This window comes from Gorilla gorilla, chromosome 13, assembly GCF_029281585.2.
Source record: "Gorilla gorilla gorilla isolate KB3781 chromosome 13, NHGRI_mGorGor1-v2.1_pri, whole genome shotgun sequence".
In the NCBI taxonomy this organism is placed as follows: domain Eukaryota; kingdom Metazoa; phylum Chordata; class Mammalia; order Primates; family Hominidae; genus Gorilla; species Gorilla gorilla.
In genome coordinates this window covers 117,713,742-117,732,692 of record NC_073237.2, presented here as the reverse complement: position 1 = coordinate 117,732,692, position 18,951 = coordinate 117,713,742, and the positions used below count along the sequence as shown (strand labels likewise).

General features: G+C 39.6%; 1 protein-coding gene across 1 annotated transcript in view; it reads left to right on the top strand.

The window, feature by feature from the left end:
* The window catches only part of STOM (stomatin), a 31,370-nt gene continuing 12,419 nt past the window's right edge, over positions 1 to 18,951 (top strand). Inside the window, exons 1-4 of the mRNA XM_004048541.5 lie at positions 1 to 317; positions 14,302 to 14,405; positions 15,792 to 15,864; positions 17,163 to 17,245. Of these exons, the coding sequence (XP_004048589.1) occupies positions 257 to 317; positions 14,302 to 14,405; positions 15,792 to 15,864; positions 17,163 to 17,245 (321 nt within the window). The 5' untranslated portion in view covers positions 1 to 256. The remainder of the gene's footprint in view (positions 318 to 14,301; positions 14,406 to 15,791; positions 15,865 to 17,162; positions 17,246 to 18,951) is intronic.

Sequence of the window (18,951 nt, the reverse complement as noted above, 5' to 3'; positions counted from 1 at the left end):
AGGCCACGCCCCTCAGCCCACAGAACTAGCGGGAAGTGACTGCTAAGCAGTCGCGGGGTGGAGGGACAGGAGGGCGGGGATTGGGAGGTGGGTCCTCCTCGATCCTGGGCGTTGATTGGCCAACTCTCGCGAGGGCGGGACCTCGATTGGGGGCGGGGCGGCAATCTGGGTCTTGTGCATCTGGCTCCTCAGGGCATTCCCGGCGGCTCCGGGTTTGACGACGAGGACAGTGGAGTGCGACTGCGTCTCGGGCAGCATGGCCGAGAAGCGGCACACACTGGACTCCGAAGCCCAGCGGCTCCCCGACTCCTTCAAGGGTGAGTCCCGCGTCCCCTGACTCTCCCCCGTGGACCGAGCCCCCGCCCGCAGCGCGCGCTCCGAGGTCTGACAGCCGGGCTCCTGGCCAGTCTCCGCTGCTTCGGGCTGGGCGAGATCTCAAAGCCGCGGCTCCTCCCTAGTAAACTGAGCATCACGAACCCTGTTTGGCAGACTGAGGTCACGATGGAGGGGTGGCGGGGTGCCAACGGCACGTTTCCCATCGCGCGGGCTCGGGTTATCTCGCGGCCGCCAGATGCCAGGCCCCATGCCAGCTCTGCACTATCTCGTGTCACGCACGCGGACTAGGAAACGCAGAGGGAACTGGTAGCCAGCGAGGCGGGGACCGGGACCCCCACATCTCACCCTTTGCCCACTCCCCTTCTTTCCCGACTCACTCTCTCGAAGGCCGCCTCCTCCACCCAGCCCTGGCCCGGCTCCAGGGTGAACCCCCTCCTCCCCCAATCCCACCTCCCGAAACTTAGACCGATTTGCAGAAGGAAGAAGTCTCTGGCTTTCTTCTTACCTCTCTAGCTCCACTTTCTGCCCCATTTTTCCCCCTCCGCTTTCCTCTGCGTTTTGGAGAACTCTCCTTCCCGGCTTTTGTTCCTCGCCAGGAACCCTGAGTTCTCCCACCCTCACCCCCACCCTCCCTTCCCAGTCTTCAAGGCAGGAGCTGTAAGTGGCTCAGTCTCGTTCCCCTGTGGAGGAACTGGTACTCTGGGGAGGGGGTTCCAATAAAGAGAGATGGTGGACCTCTCAGGAGTCCTGGTATCCACTCAGGAGCTCTTAGTGATCCAGAGGAATTACAGTGTTTCTAAAGATGGAATTTCAGGCAGGATGGCAGTGAAAGCAATTTAGAGGGCTGGGTGGTCCTTTCCAGGACCCCGCAAAGAACATGACATTGGAGTCATCTATTCTGATTATTTGTAAAGCCAGCTTTATCCACAGCATCTTAGCTATAAGTTCCATTTCCCTTGTCCAGGGATCCCTGTGTTCAGTTCCTTCCCAGGAGCATCAAAGGAATTACAGAAATCTTTATTCCTCACTTTTTGTCTACTAATAACGTTGCAGGATTATCTTTCCAAATGGAGAGTGTAACAGGGAGGAGTTGATGAGAATAATAGCAACCACAACAACAAAAATTGAAACTAAATAGGTCAGGCTCCGTATCACTCTTTTTTTTTTTTTTTTTGAGACGGAGTTTCGCTTTTCTTGCCCAGGCTGGAGTGTGATCTCCGCTCACTGCAACCTCCGCCTCCCGAGTTCAAGTGATTCTCCTGCCTCATCCTCCCAAGTAGCTGGGATTACAGGCGTGCACCACCATGCCCAGCTGATTTTGTATTTTTTGTAGAGACGGGGTTTCACCATGTTGGTCAGGCTGGTCTCAAACTCCTGACCTCAAGTGATCCACACGCCTCAGCCTCCCAAAGTGCTGGGATTACAGGCATGAGCCACCGCGACCCCCCCAGTGCCACGTATTTTATGTATATATTATTTTATTGAATCTTCACAACAGATGATGCGGTAGGTATTCTTATCCCCATATTATACTTGATGAAACTGATAGTCAAAGAAGTTAAATTACTTAAAGTCACATAGTTTGTATTTAAATCTAGGTTTGACTGATTCTAAAACTTGAATAGGAAAAAAATGGGCGGTAACTGCCTCTTCGATAGTTAGTTGTCTTGTCCTAGATAAAAAGGTGGGTATTAGCATGCATTCCTCAATACCCTGACCTCCTGGTGGGAAACTGCGGTGGCAAATCTGCTTGGAGTTCTTTGAGAATCAACATGATCTTTGTACTTAATGTTTATTTACAGACAAGTGGTCACAGATGAGTTTTTAACTTCCAGTTTTTTTCCTTGGTTCTACACTTAACTACTGTTTAGACAGAAATCTTTCAAGATCTAATGAAAACCACCACTTCCTCTCAAAAATTAGACATACAAATAAAATTTTGCATAGTCTGTGTTTTTTTAATGTAAACCTAAGAAATTTGACGCTACTAGGAAAGGTATTGCTGGAATTTATTAAATAGAGGTTATTGAATGCTTTCCCTGTGCCAAAAGACAGTTTAAGTGCTTTACAAACATTATCTAATTGCATTCTGTAACAGCTCTACAAGGAAAAAGTCATTATTCACCATTTCACAATAAGGATACTGAGGTTCACATGGTAAAATCACAGTTTCTAATATTTTCAGCCCTGTTTCAAACCCCGGCTATCTGATTTTCTGAATCATTTTCCCTATCCCAGAGATGGATACCAAAATGTAGAACCTTGTCTAACTTCGGTACTTTACTTAAGTTGAGAGACAATAAACAAAAAAAGCCTGGAGGAACACAGCTTCAGTGATGACTTCCAGAAGGCTGCTTGTGAAAGAAGCAGTGGAATTTTAAAAGCCTAAACTCTGCCTCTTTGTCTTTACTGAGAATTAGTCCTACGTAGGTAAATAGCACCAGGCCTAGGGCAAGACTAGTTTTTCTTAAAGGCAGTGCATTCACTTTGTAATGAAATAATGCAAGTAATTGCAAAGAATGTATCACTGTAATTAAGAGCCATGTCAACAAATAAAACCCTTTGGGAGACTGATTGTTTATTTCAGTTGTTATAGCCAATCAGATTGGAGAGAACTTTGTAACTTCTTCAATGATTAATCTGAGTTATTCCATCAGTGGTCATAAATTAACTTATGGAAGACCAAGTCTACAAAACTGGCATATTTATTCATGATTAAATAGATTTTTGGTGCCATTTGATGGTATAAATTTTACATAGTAAAAGACAGTCACTGATTCCTAGTCATCTTTGAGGAAAAAAAAAGATGTTGATAAAGTGATACAGATGGAATTCAAAATCAGTTTTTTTAAGAAGGCATGGAAAAGCAATTTCCTGAAAACTATTGTAACTACAAAAAAAGTGAATACCCTTTCCCTGCGTCTGCCTGGTATCCTGTGCATATCTCTATCATAATGTTTATTACATATTTATCAGTTTGACTCATCTGTCCCCTCCCCTCCCATAATTAAACTACACTTTTTCTTTTTGAGACAGGGTCTTGCTCTGTTGCCCAGGCTGGAGTGCAATGGTGCAGTCCTAGCTCACTGTAGCCTCAAGTGATCCTCCCACCTCAGCCCCTCGAGTAGCTGGGACTACAGGTATGCACCACCACACCCAGCTGATTTTTTTTTTTTTTTTAACTCAGGGTCTCACTATGTTGCCCAGGCTGGTCTCGAACTCCTGGACTCAAGTGATCCCACTTCACCCTCCCAGAGTGCTGGGACAACAGGCATGAGCTACCAAGCCTGGCCTTTAGACCACACTTTTGAAAACAGAGATCGTGTCCTTCTTCACTGTAGTAGCCCAGTATCAAGTACATAGTAGGTATACAAAAACATTTGTTCAAAGAAAAAGGAAGCAGGCAGGGAGATAAAAATCCCTCTGGAGTAAATAACATTGTTAAGTGTTTGCCTTAGCCTTATGTTGGTGGAGCAGTTTTTCTGTTTACCATTTATTTTATTAAGTTTGTTATAACTTAAGCTGTTGATTTTAGGGCATGGCCATTATGTTTATTATATATTATTACAGATAGACTATTTGTCTGGGTTTATATTATCAGTAAAAGGAATATAATTGCCAAGATAATATATTGTCCTTAATAAGAAATCTCCTTTTATTTATTAAAGCATGGAAAGAGAAGTTAGAGGTCATGGTTAGTAGAAAGAAGGAAGTGTGTGTCAACAGATAATTTTCTATTGACACACACTTGTTGATAATTAAAATAGATCATTTTAATTAAAATAATTTTCTATTGACACACACTTGTTGCTACATTCTTTTTTAATCTTTCTCTGTCTGCTGGGACTAGTAAAGAAACTTGAACTCCAAGCATTTGGCCTCACATTTCAGAAGATTATCCTTGAAGATACAACCAATAAAGTCCTAAAGTCTCAGACAATGAAAACTATACTGAACTTGTGGTCCAGTTAAAGTGAGCACTATGGTAAGGTAGTAGAATATAGTGAAATGAGAGTGGAATTTAGAATTAAAAGATTTAGGTTGAGATCACCCTACCATCACTTAAGAGGTTTGTATGAAGGATGGTCCAAGAACATTTAGAACTCTGACTTACTGCCCCAAGTGTAGTCTGTTTCTCCTCCTGAGATAGAGTCCCCAAGCAGATTGTTAGTTGATATTTTCTCCATAGTGCCCAGATCCCAAAAGGTAATTCACTTCATAAAAAGTTTCTTCCTCTAAACTTATCAATAGTGATCTTAAAGTTGTGGTAATAATAATGGCTACTGCTTGTTGAATACTTCCTAAGTGTCAAGCCCTTTACATATTTTCTCATTTTATCTCCACAACAACTGAGTGAAATAAGTACTGTTCTTTTCCCCATTTTACTGATAAGAAAATTTAGTGGTAGATTTGGAATCTAACACCAAAAATGCAAGCTTTTAGCCACTGCTTAGCTGTTAATCACAGTGAAGAACTGAGAACTTTATCATCTAGTTTTCTTCTGCTTCCATTTCCCATTTTTAAATGAAAACGATGTTACCCTCCAAAGACTTATATGAGAAAAACTTAATTGTGAATAATTTTAAGATGTCCAAGTAAAAGAACTGGAAAAAAAAAAAAAAAAAACCTAAAAAGTGGGAGGGTTTTTGTTCTGTTTTCATGTATTTCAGGCCTAGATGAAATTTAATTAACTTAATACCCATTATGAAATTGTTTTTCTCTCCAATTTTCCTGAACATAAATGTTTTGGTGCTTCCAGACATGGGCCATGTTCAGCCCATTCTTCTGCTTTCCTGAATTCTCTAACCTCATGGTTGGAAAAGGTCTGATTTTTTTTTTAAAAAAGAAGATATTTGAGGAAAGCAGTTGACAACTACTTGGGGCAGGAGATGGTTCTGTACTGTATCCCAGGATCCTGTCTGCTGTTTCAGTTTGTCTTATGTGAGAGGCAGTCTTTTTTTTTTCTTTTCCCCCAAAAAAACAACACACTCAACTCATCCAGCAACTATTTAACAAATGTTTTTTGAGTACCTGTTATACACACTAAGTATCTTCCATATTAGCTTATTTACTCATCACACTAACCTGAGGAGGTACTCTCATTAGCCCTATGTTTAAATGGGTAGACTGAGGCACAGTTGAATAATAAGGTACTTTCTCAAGATCACACAGCTAGTAAGTGGCAGAGCCATCTGTGAACCTATTATGCTATACTGTTTTCATAAAACCAAAATCTCATGAAGACACACAACTGAATAGAATAATTACGAGTGTGATAAATGTTGTTTTAAAAGGGTAAAGGGCTATTGCAGCATTATTTTAGACTGAGAGGTCCAAATTTAAAATTATTGCTGTTGCTCTCACCTATTTTTTTCCTCTTGTGTGGCCTGAAACATTTGAATGCAGGAAAACTACAGAAAATCCTTAAAATATTTAGGAAATAAGACATTTATGCTTATTTACTTTCCTTATTCTTTTTGAGCTAAGCAAAGAATAACTGTTACTGCAAATCTTTCTTAGAAGTATTAGTCCATTTGTTTTCCTTAGTATTTCACAGTAAACACATTTTAAGCTTTGTAATTCAAACCACATAGTGCTTCATCCGTATCAGTTCTTTTGGTCTAGCATTTATAACTATAGATGGATTTTATAGGGAGGAAAAGTTACAGTCTTCACTCATGGTTTTTAACTTGATACCATCCGGCCTGTAGCTACCCTAGCCCCAAGAATAATTTCTTCTCTAGGGATTTAAGGATAAGGGCATTCGAACAACTAAGCCGTGCCTAATTAAAATACTAATTTGAAAGGCAGGCTATAATGTGTGTGTGCTTGTTTGCTTTGAAATCTTCTGCCTTAAATGAATTGCAAGTTTTGATCGCTAATGAAACACTATCATTTTTTAACATATATTTATCGAGACGCTACCATGTGGTAAACTCTGCCTCTTTCTCACTTCTAGCTTTTTTAATCTATCTCTCTTTGTAGGATTCTGTCTTCATTTTTGTTTCTCCCATTTTTACTCCTTCTATTTCTCTTATTTTCCTTCGCTTCTGTTATGTCCTTCCCTTCTTTGTCTTTTTCTCCTAAAATTCCAGTCATTTGAAAAACTTAGTTATAGTAAAAATTTGATTAATTGAAGAGGAATTTATATTCACTTACTCTACCTGCCCTTTTGCTTATTTTCACCAGGAGTTTTTGTTTATCAGGCCTTATAAAGGCCTTGTTTCAAAATAAGCAAAAGAGAGAAACTGAGAAGCTGGGAAATGTACCCTTATTTGAATAGCTGGAAGAAAGATCAAATGCATTATTTAATTTATGCAAGTCTTCCTCCTCAAATAAATAGTTGGCTGACATAAAACAGGAACAGCGTGTAACAGCCCATTGTCCAAATCTAGCTGACTCTGTTCCTGTATGTCCCACAAGTTATGAAATAGCTCTTATATTTTTAAATGATTTTAAAAAGACAAAAGAATACTTTTTCATTACACATGAAAATTATGTGAAATTCAGATTTGTGTCCGTAAGTTTTATTGGAACAGCTGTGCTGTTTATGTAGGTACTATCTATGGCTTCTTTTGCACTGCAAAAGTAGAGTTGAGTAGTTGCAACAGACTGCAAAGCCTAAAATATTTAGTTCCTGGTTCTTTACAGGAAAAGTTTGCCAATCCTGACAAAGAATCACTGATGAAGAATCCTAGTGGCCAAAAGTAACACTTAATGCTGAATACATATGTTTTTAAGAAGAAAGTTCAAAAATTGCCAAGACTTTTCAATTTGACCTACTGTTACCCCTAAAAAGTGCTGCTGCAACTGAATAGCATGTGTTTTTGAGACTAAACTTCCAGCCTTTCTGTCTTGCCCCACCCAGGCAGGACTGCTCTCATCAATTTACAACATGAAGTGTTTTATTTGCACTCTGTGAAGGCAGAAGGAAAAAAGTGTCCGTTAACTGTTGGCAGTTTAGGTATTTCAGTAATTCCCTAGCCCATCCTTTGTTATTGTGTAGGATAATGCTTATGACTCACAGTCAGATTCTCAGCAGAGGAAATCCAGTTATCTTTTGAACTTTATGATAATAAAATCTCAGTGATGAGTGGATTTATTACTCCACATGATTTCCAGTAGTGCTAAGGTTAATAGATCTGAAAGTAAATCAGCTGATGGGGAACGGGGACAACTACAGCCCTCTGGACTAATCAGCCTGTGTTATCATCTTGGAAAGAATGTTTAACTGCCTTTCTAGAAACTTACCCAACAAAAATTACTACACAACAAATTTCATTTGTTTCATGGTTTGCTTGGTTTTCTTTTGTTTCTTCCTACAAGGTCTTTAGCCTTATTACTTTAGAACTTCAGGAGGCATATTTTAACACCTACTTCACAGATTTTTGTAAACATTATAAATACTCATGTATGTAAGGAGGAGCTACATGTGGCTAACATGTCATAGGAATTCATAAATGGTAGTTATTAGGAGTAGTAACAAAAGATACCTTCAGAATGGGAGAATTTTAAGAGTTGTATAATTTCATCTTTTCAGAAAAATTAACTTACACAGGAAATAAGCAGGTACAGAAACACTGCTAAATATATATTCAATGCAGCAGTTTCTAAGTGAGAAATTTGGACACAACAAATTTCATCATATAAAACAATGGAATTAATTAATCTTTAATAATGATAAAGAATATGTGCTGATAAGAAAAAATGTTCATAACATGGATGGGAGGGAGAAGATTTTAAATCACTGTGTATACCCTTCTTTCATTATTGAAAAAATACAGGCTAGAAAAGGTTTAAAAGACGTATATCAAGGCAAAAAACATCCAGAGATAAAGTATAGATAATATTTCTGTTTGTTGAGCTATCATTTCTAATTTTTATAGTAACTTTTGCTTTTAAAGTAAAAAAGCAATTTTAGAAAATGTATGTGAGTTTCCTGGAGGTAAGCCCAACTTGAATGTTCAATACAAAAATTCAAATGTACAGGCTTATGTCCATATTCAGACCCTTCTTTGATTAGTTAAAAGTTTATTCTACTGCCATTTTGGTAATAAAAGAAAAAAAAAATACTCTAAACCAGGAGTCCTCAACTCCCAGGCCACAGACGGATCAGATCAGCAACATTAGATTCTCATAAGAGCACAAACCCTGTTGTGAACTGCACATATGAGGGATCTAGGTTGTGTATTCCTTATGAGAACCTAATATCTGATGATCTGTGGTGGAACAGTTTCACCCCAAAACCATGTTCCCCAACCCTTTCCTGTGGAAAAATTGTCTTCCACGAAACTGGTCCCCGGTGCCAAAAAGGTTGGGGACCATTGCTCTAAACTATGGCAAAGTAGTATTTACAACCAAGTATCATAGGATCCCTAATTTTTAGGAACATTCTCAACCAGCAAAATACCCACAAGTGGCCAGGTGCATTGGCTCACGCCTGTAATCCCAGCACTTTGGGAGGCCAAGTCCGGCGGATCACGAGGTCAGGAGATCGAGACCATCCTGGCTAACACGGTGAAACCCCGTCTCTACTAAAAATACAAAAAATTAGCCAGGCATGGTGGTGGGCACCTGTAGTCCCAGCTACTGGGGAGGCTGAGGCAAGAGAATGGCGTGAACCCAGGGGACAGAGCTTGCAGTGAGCCGAGATCTCGCCACTGCACTCCAGCCTGGGCGACAGAGTGAGATTACATCTAAAAAAAAAAAAAGAAAGTCCACAAGTGTATTAACCAAAATATCACTATTTGTCCCTTTCCCCATAAAACTGGTAGGAAGGATTCAGTCCTAAAGTAATACATGGGAAACTTGAAGGAAATGAATTTCCTGAGATTTTAGTGAGTGAGAATTTCTTTTCTCTTATTCCCAGAAGTGGTAGATGACTAAGGGTTCATTTATAAGCCTGCTAGAGTTTAAGCCTCACCTCTGAGCTATGCATTTATAGCACAACATGCTATAAATAGGCACAGCTGGAATTAAGAGGGCTTCCTCTGTAAAAAACATCAGATTTCATTCTCAGAACTCTAGTGATGCATTCCCAACTTAGATACTGTGTACCTTTTTGAGGGGTAACCAGGTGGGGAAGAATTTTGAGAGTTGAAGGTAGGATACTTTTCATTTTAAAGGCATTAGAAAAATATGAAAGTGCCATTTTCCCAGTGTATACACTGATTATTTCTAGGCAAGCATTTGATATGTGAAAGACCAAATCCAGTTTTCAAAATGTGTACTTAATTCCTTGTTCCTGGTGATTTGCAATCCCATATACACATCTGGGGTTCTCAAAAACACAATGTGACATGGGAACTGACACAAAAAAAACTGGGCTGAACTTTTTGGCTTGTCCTCATGTAGATTATAAACGAACTTTTTGAGAGTCTTTGAATGTCCCAGCCTAGCCAGACTGGGGGCAAGTATGAAGCAAATGGCAAATTAAATTGTTTAAGAGGCTTTTGATCAAAAAGGGTAAATGCTATTTTCCCATTTTTCTTCATGAAGATACAAACACTTAAGTAAAATAGAAGGATTACAGAAAACTATCATCTACATTTACTGATCATTTTATCTGTATTCTACAAGGCCAGCCTAATAATCTTTACTTTCCACCGGTAAGGAAACTAAGGTTCAAAGAGGTAAAGATCATGCAACTAAGAAGTATCAGAAGTGAAATTCAAACATAGTTACTCCTCGTTCTCAGGGAATCTCGGTGTAATAAGGGATATAAATGCACAAGAAATTAAAATATTAGATTAAAAAATAATAAAAGATTAAAATCCTACATTGGAAGGTCAATTAAAAATAAATAAAAAATAAAAGATTAGACAAGATATAAGTGCCATAAGATAATTTTCAAAAAATGCTATCGAGATTCAAAGGAAAGAAAAAGACATATCTAGCTAGAAAACTTGCTGAGAAGTATTTTATTTTATATCTATTCTACTATGCAGGATACTGTGCTAGACATTGAGAATATAAAAGTGAATAAGCAACATCCCTGCCCTCAGGGAGTTTTTACTCTAGTATGTTATGGGAGACTTGGACAGTATTTGAAAAGGCACCGAATGCTGTCAGATAAATAAGTATTTGTGGTCAATCTGTCCTTGTTTGGAATTCATTTCACCCTGGAAACCTAGACCTGTGTCTGTCACAGAGCCTTGAAACTGTCTTTTGCTATAAATAGGCATGGCTGGCATTAAGAGGACTTCCTCTGTAAAAATATCAGATTTCATTCTCACAACTCCAGCCATGCTTTTCAGTTTGGATACTGTCTTGAGAAAGTGCTCAACCATGAAAACATTCTTAATGAGGATTTTTTTTTATTGAGGGGTGAATTTGGAACACGGGCTTTGGAGTAAGATGAGCCATATTTGAGTCCCAGGTCTTCCATTGTGTGACTTTGGGAAAGTTAAATGTTGCTTTAGGTAACTCATTTGTAAAAGGGAGTTAAAAATACCCTCACAGGGCTGTTGTAAGAGTTAAATGAGATACGTGTCTAAAGTAACTTTAAAAAATGCCTGGGGTATAGACAACCCCTCAAAACAGCCATTGTTGTTATGATCAGTCATGGTAATACTAGATAAAGCTTTCTTCACAAACAGTACTATGGCCCTGCTTTGAATATTCTCTCAATGAATATGTCTGTACCCCCTAAATTATAACTTAGAAACCTCCAGGATTACTTTAGATCATTTTATTTAAGTATACATGAAGACATTTACCTCACGCTATAACACAGGATCAGAAAACTACAAAGTCACATACAACCCAAGTACTCACTATATTTCTGATTTTTCATCCTATGTTTTAGAGCACTTGACCTGGGTGCCAACATGTGTCTCTCTTCTCCCATGTTCCCAGCCTGAACACTCTGCTTATTTCTTGGCCTCCTATTTATTCCAAGCCCCATCTTACTGCCATTTTGCCCTTTCTTCTGAGCAGTAACATGTGCCTGGCATACCTTTTCTCCCCTCTGTCATTAAAATAGCTCCTGAAAATACAGCAGAAGCCTTCCAAGTGGTTGATAAGAAAACCTACTATATCCCTTGGCCTTCTCAGTCCCTATGTCCTCTACAGAAAGGAAAAGCAAACTAAAAATGAGGATGACACTGGATACAGAAAATAGGAACACAACACTGAGGTGATGGGAGTTCCCAGGATGATAGTGAAAGCAATCACAGAATGATAGCCGTGCACACCAGATGAAGGAAGTCCACACAAGGCTCTGAGAGAGAATTCTTCCAGAAGATAAAATTGATAGTATACCTGACCTCTTTGAGAGGAAATTTAGGCAAATGATTTAAGGTTGGATCAATAAGTACGTTGAGAACCGAACAAAGGGAAAAAATAAGACAGGAACTCCAGAAAAAACAAAAATAGTACAGGAAGAGAAAACCAGTGATACCTCACTACTTGGCTTAGCTTTAAATTGCACTTACAAATTCATAATATAAAATCTCATATTGATCTAAATGAAGTTATGATGTAATTATATTGGAAAGCTGGGTATAAGTTTGTGGTGGGGGTAACGGGGAGGAAAGAGAACTAAATCTTTTTCTGTAGTAGAAAGTTAATAGTCCTCAAAACTGAAAAAGCAAGAAGTAACAAAACAAGCATTTCCTTCCTTCCTTCCTTCCTTCCTTCCTTCCTTTCTTTTCTTTCTTTCTTTCTTTCTTTCCTCACTTTGTTGTCCAGGCTGGGGTACATCACAGCTCACTGCAGCCATGAACCCCCAGGCTCAAGCAATCCCCCTATTTCAGTCTCCTCAGTAGCTGGGACTACAGGTGTGTGCCACCACACCCAGCTAATTTTTTTAAAAAAGTTTCAAGTAGAGATGGGAGTCTCACTAGGTTGCCCATGCTGGTCTCAAACTCCTGAGCTCAAGCAATCCTCCCATCTCGGCCTCCCAAAGTGCTGGGATTACAGGCGTGAGCCACCATGCCTGGCAGAAGCATATTATTATTATTATTATTATTTTTTAAAGTAGAGACAGAGTCTCCCTATGTTGCCCAAGCTAGTTTCAAACCCCTGGGCTCAAGGGATCCTCCCTCCTCAGCCTCCCAAAGTGCTGGGATTACAGGCGTGACCCCTGCACCCAGCCGCAAAGCGTATTATTTAGAAATATGGAGGTAGATATCAAAATGGTCAAAATAGCAAATGTTTTTGAGGAGGAGGAAATCGGAAGAGGTGAGCATGGGAATGCCCTTTTTTGTACTAATCATATAGAATGGTTTGACTTTTTAAACTTTATGCAAGTGTAACTTCAAAAACACAAATGCACAACCACGAAGGCCAAAAAAGAAGGTGAAAGAGAATAGCTACAGGGAAGAAAAATAGGTTACACATTTTATTTATTTATTTATTTTTAAAAATATCATTTAAGGCCGGGCGCAGTGGCTTATGCCTGTAATCCCAGCACTTTGGAAGGCCATGGTGGGCAGATCACTTGACGTCAGGAGTTCGAGGCCAGCCTGGCCAACATGGTGAAACCCCATCTGTACTAAATACAAAAAGTAGCTGGGCGTGGTGGCAGGTGGCTGTAATCCCAGCTACTCAGGAGATTGAGACGGGAGAATCGCATGAACCCAGGAGGTGGAGGTTGCAGTGAGGTGAGACTGTGCTGCTGCACTCCAGCCTGGGCAACAGAGCAAGACTCTGTCTCAAAAAAAAAAAAAAAAAAATATATATATATATATCATTTAAAAATATGGTGTGTACACTAGGAAAATTTTCAAAGAATATACCAAAATACCTCTGAATTTAAAGTAATTTTTCCCTCCTTTGTTATACTTCTGTGAATTTTTTGCATTATTACCTTTGTAATCAGACGGAAAAGCTGTTGCATATTACAGGAACAGGAAACAATTAGAAATGTGAGAGGAAAACTGTACAAAGATGTTCACTACAACACTGTTTATAGCACTAAGAAATCAAACAACCTGTGTAATCAGGAAGTGGGCAATAAATGATGCTGCATAAACCTAGTGAAGTATTTTACAGGTGGAATTTTTAAAAAGAGGCTCTAAACAACTTTATACTCATATCATATGGTTTTCACCTTTATTCGTACTGTACTCCTAGCTAAAATGCTCTAATGCCTTTTCCCTCTTTCCCTTTTCTTTTCTTTTCTTTTCTGTTCTTTTCTTTTGACAGATTCTTCCTCTGTTGCCCAGGCTGGAGTGCAGTGGTGCAATCTTGGCTCACTGCAACCTCCACCTCCTGGGTTCATGCAATTCTCCTGCCTCAGCCTTCCCAGTAGCTGGGATTACAGGCACTCACCACAACGCCTAGCTAATTTTTGTATTTTTAGTAGAGACGGGGTTTTATCATGTTGATCAGGCTGGTCTTGAACTCTTGACCTCAAGTGATCCACCTGTCTCGGCCTCCCAAAGTGCTGGGATTACAGGCGTGAGCCACCACGCCCAGCCTCCACTTTCTTTTCATTGATATTTTCTTACTATTACATCCTTCAGGAAACCCTCTGACAGCCACCATCACCTCCCCACCCCATGCCTTTCTCACCTCCATCCTAACTGCATGAGTTAACTCATTCTGTGTCTTCAAAATATTCTGAACAGATATTCTATATCTGTACTTACCACCTAATATTATAATTATGTGTTTGTCTGACTTTCCCACTAAACTTTAACCCTGAAAGCTGGGATTGGGTCTTACTCATTGTTATCATTTCAGTACAAAGCAGAGGGCCTAATAAATAGTAGATGCTTAATAAATGTTTGCTGAATAAAGTAATGAGTAATGTGGAAATATACTTGTGTTATGACATTACATAGATAAGGGAAAGTAGTACTTACACTTCAGGGCTGTATGAGGATTAGATGGGGAAATTCATGTAAAACAGCTGGTGTAGTGCCAAGCACATAGGTATTCAGCGAATGGTAAGGATGAAGATGGTGGTGATTATGCTAGTAACAGTTGTGAGAGTTGTATATTTTTTGTTTTCAACAGACAGCCCCAGTAAGGGCCTTGGACCTTGCGGATGGATTTTGGTGGCGTTCTCATTCTTATTCACCGTTATAACTTTCCCAATCTCAATATGGATGTGCATAAAGGTAAAGAACATTTCATTCACTTCTGGGAAGGGGTCAACTCCTACCTCCATAAACCTACTTCGTGTGTGCCTGTGTGTGTGTGAGAAAGAAACAGACTGTCTCTCTCTCTTATAATTCTTATTTCTTCATCTTTCTTTGGAAAATTTATTCTTCTACCCGCCTATTAAAATGGAACCTTAAAACATCTTTTCAGCCATTGCCCTTCCCCGTGGGCTAAAGTAAGGATCACCATCAAAAATTTCCTGGGGCCAGGGATGTGAGATGGTTCTGAGAGAACAAGTTCTTCAGAGTTAGGATGATGGGGTTTGACTGCTGGCTTTACTGTTTATTGTGTGACCTTTGCTGTTTCCTCACCTGTAAAATGGGAGAAAGTAACAGTACCTACTTCACAGGAGTGTTGCGAGGATTAAATGAATTATGTGTCTAAATGTACTTATCACAATGCCTGGCACGTCATAAATACCCTCAGTGCTGGTTATTTTTTCTACAAAGTTGTTAATACTTTGATATATGACTATTATTTACATATTTCTAAGAAGATAAAATATGCTCCAAGCATTTTCAGATCAATTTATTCTTAAGGGAATCAGAAGAAAAACTGTGAAGACTTCAGCTTTTTGTGTTTCTGAATTAACAGTGCATGAGTAATTTTTTTTTTTTTTTTTTTTTTTTTGAGCCAGAGCCTTGCTCTGTCGCCCAGGCTGGAGTGCAGTGGCGTGATCTCGGCTCACTGCAACCTCCGCCTCCCAGGTTCAAGCGATTCTTCTGCCTCAGCCTCCCGTGTAGCTGGGATTATTATTATTATTTTTATTTTATTTTATTTTTTTTGAGACGGAGTCACCTTGTGGCCCAGGCTGGAGTGCAGTGGTGCGATCTCGGTTCAAGTGATTCTCCTGTCTCATCCTCCCTTGTAGCTGGGATTATAGGCGCCCACCACCATACCCGGATAATTTTTGCATTTTTAGTAGAAACGGGGTTTCACCATGTTGGCCAGGCTGGTCTTGAACTCCTAACCTCCGTGATCTGCCCACCTCGGCCTCCCAAAATGCTGAAATTACAGGCGTGAGCCACCGTGCCTGGCCTGCATGAGTAACTGAATAACAATGTTAACAGCTGAGGAGTGAGGTTATGGATTTGTTTCTGTATACTATTCTGTCCTTCCTAAATTTATACAGTGAATATCTATTGCTTTTGTAATCAGTAAGAAAATAATAAATAAGCTTTGAGAAGGTAAACATTGGACATGTGATTTATAGATATGATCTGGTTCTAAAGAAAAAAGACGAGGCATCTAATCTGTTTAGAGCAGAAATATATATTTAAGAAGCCATGCATGTATATATTTGTACTCTTCATGTTAAATTATCATTCATGTTTTTATTCTAGATTATAAAAGAGTATGAAAGAGCCATCATCTTTAGACTGGGTCGCATTTTACAAGGAGGAGCCAAAGGACCTGGTCAGTACTGGGATTCTAGATTGTTTATCTGAAAACTAAAGTTCTTTTTATTTTTTTTATTTTTATGTAGTTGTTTTTTTAAAGACAGGGTTTCATTCCGTCGCCCAGGCTGGAGTACAGTGGCATGCTCATGTCTCACTGCAGCCTTCAACTCCTGACCTCAAGCAATCATCCCACCCCAGCCTCCCAAAGCACTAGGATTACAGATGTGAGCCACCGTGCCCAGTCTAAATTTTTTTTATTGACGTGATTTCCCTTATGAGGGCCTCTTCTACTCTGTCTTAGATAAGAGTTCATGTAGCAGGAGTTGTATAACAATAGCAGTGGTTCTAGCCAATCTTTTGTTACCCTTTCCTTCCTACCCTTCCCCTCCCCTTCCCATTTGAGCTGATAAGATTACCACCTAGGCCAAGAATAGTACAGCTATATAAGTTTGAGCATGAGAATCTCTACCAAAGAAAGACTTTCAGTCATTCATTTGGCAAACTTCAATTAAGCTCCTACTGTGTTCCAGGTTCTGGGAATTCAAGGGAGACTAAAACACAGTCCCTACCCTCAAGGATCTTCCTATCTAGTGGTAGGAACCAACAAGGAAACAGATAGCTACAATCCTATGTGATAAGTATTATGATCAAGTACTCACAGAGAGCTGTGAGAAAAGAGAAAACCAGAGAAGTGTTACTGATCTGAACTAGTAGTAGGCTGAGTCAAGGCTTTCTGGAAGTTACATCTTGACTGAGTCTTGAGGTCTGAAAAGGTGTTAACCAACAGGAGGTGTTTGCAGCGGAAATAGCAGCATACACAGAGCAACAAAGAGGAGAGTATTGCAGATTCAAGAAACTGCAAGTAGATCAGTCCAGCAAGAGTGCAGGGTGTGAAGAAAGAGGAAGTGGCTGAAGAGGGGAACAAAGGCGGGTTATGCAGGACCATGCGTGGGGGAGGGTTTGTATTTTAGGGGGGATTGCTCTGCGTGCAGCTTAGGAAATAGATTATAGGAGAGAAACTACAAAAAATAGAAAGATGGCCTGGGAAACGATTGCATTGGTCCCAGTGGGGCGGTGGGGAGAAGAGTGATAGCAACAGTAGATTAAGGAAATGAACTCCACAGACCTTAGTGGAGACAGTCAGCTGTGGGAAGTAAGCAAGAGGAATCAAAGTTATCATTCCTGGCTTCTGGCTCATTCACGAAGATGAACTGGTGACTTTTCAGTTCACTAGGTTGATTTTCTTAAAACTGAATGGAGAAGTGAACTGATTAGGTTGCTGGTGTCTGTATAATGTGTATATCTTTGTTGCAGGTTTGTTTTTTATTCTGCCATGCACTGACAGCTTCATCAAAGTGGACATGAGGACTATTTCATTTGATATTCCTCCTCAGGAGGTAAGGTTTTCTTTGAATAACTGAGATATCATATGTGAAAGTGCTTTACAATGAGGGACAGAATAGTTAGAGTGTAGGCTTTATTTATTTATTTATTTTAAATTTTTGTTTGTTTGTTTGTTTTAATTGGAGTCTTGCTCTGTCACCCAGGCTGAAGTGCAGTAGTGCGATCTCAGCTCACTGCAACGTCCGCCGCCTGGGTTCAAGTGATTCTCGTGCCTCAGCCTCCCGAGTAGCTGAGACTATAGATGTGCGCCACCACGCCCGGCTAATTTTTTTGTATTTTTAGTAGACATGGGATTTTGCCATGTTGGCCAGGCTGGTCTCGAACTCCTGACCTCAGGTGATCTGTTCTGGCCTCCTAAAGTGCTGGGATTACAGGCATGAGCCACCGTTCCCTGCCAGAGCACAGGCTTTAGACCTTGACTGCCTTCAGCATTTCTAGCTCAGTGACCTTAAGCAAGTTCTTTAACTTTTCTGTGCCTCAGTTTCCTCATCCAGAAAATAGACATTTGTAATAGTAAAACTACTGTATAAGGTGGTTCTGAGAAGTGAGATATATGTGCCAAGTGCTTAGAGCAATGGCTGATAAATAGTAAGTGCTATATAAGTTCTTACTGTTACTATTACAGTTGGCCCTTTGCATGCATGGGTTTTGCATACAGGGATTCAGCCAACCGCAGACTGAAAATATTAGGAAAAAACTCCACAAAGTTCCAAAAAGCAAAACTTGAATTTGCCATGCATCAAGCATGGCATTGAATCCACATGAATAAAGTGATGTGTAGGTATTGTATTGGATAATAGAAGTAATCTAGAGATGATTTAAAGTATACAGGAAAATGTACATAGATTATACGGTTGGCTCCATGGATCAAAAATATTTAGGGAAAAAAGCAATTGACAATGGTACAATAATACAAATTTTTAAAAACGGTGTAGTATAGCAACTATTTACGTTGTATTTACATTGTGTTAAGTATTATAAATACTTCAGAAAGGATTTAATGTATAAAGGAGGATGTGCATAAGTTATATGCAAATATTGTGCCACTGTATATAAGAGAGAGCATCGTTGGATTTTGGTATCCTCTGAGAGTCCTAGAATCAATCTCCCACAGATACCGAGGGATGATTATTACAAAACATAGTGTAATGCTAATGTAAGTATAATAATATCATCATTGTTATTACTATCAACATTTTTACTACCACATTTCTCTTCTATGGGTTTCTGATAGAAAACCCTATTAGTACATTATTTTTTTTTCTTAAGGTTTTATTCTAGATAAATTGGTTAGAAACCAAAGAATTAGAAACTGCTTGTTGGGCATTTTAGATAAAACATAATATTTTATACTAGTGATTATTTTGTGCCTTTTCAAACTACTTCACAAATATTATCATAGATGAAACTCACGGCAGAATCCCTAGAAAGTATATAGTTGCAGTGAAACAAAGGAATTCCTCCAGATTACAGTGGCAGAGCCAAGACTAAAATTGAGCTCTTTGGATTCTTTGTATAGTGCTGTTTTTTCCACAGCTCCATGCTAAATGCATTGTACATGAGCTCCCTCATACCCCCGAAAAAGTGATGGCCATCCTGGGAACCATGTCCTTAGGAGACTTAATAACCGTTGCATACAGAAAACCTGAAAACATCATGAAGGGGGAAGGACAGAAGAATGCTGTCAGTGTTTCCTGGC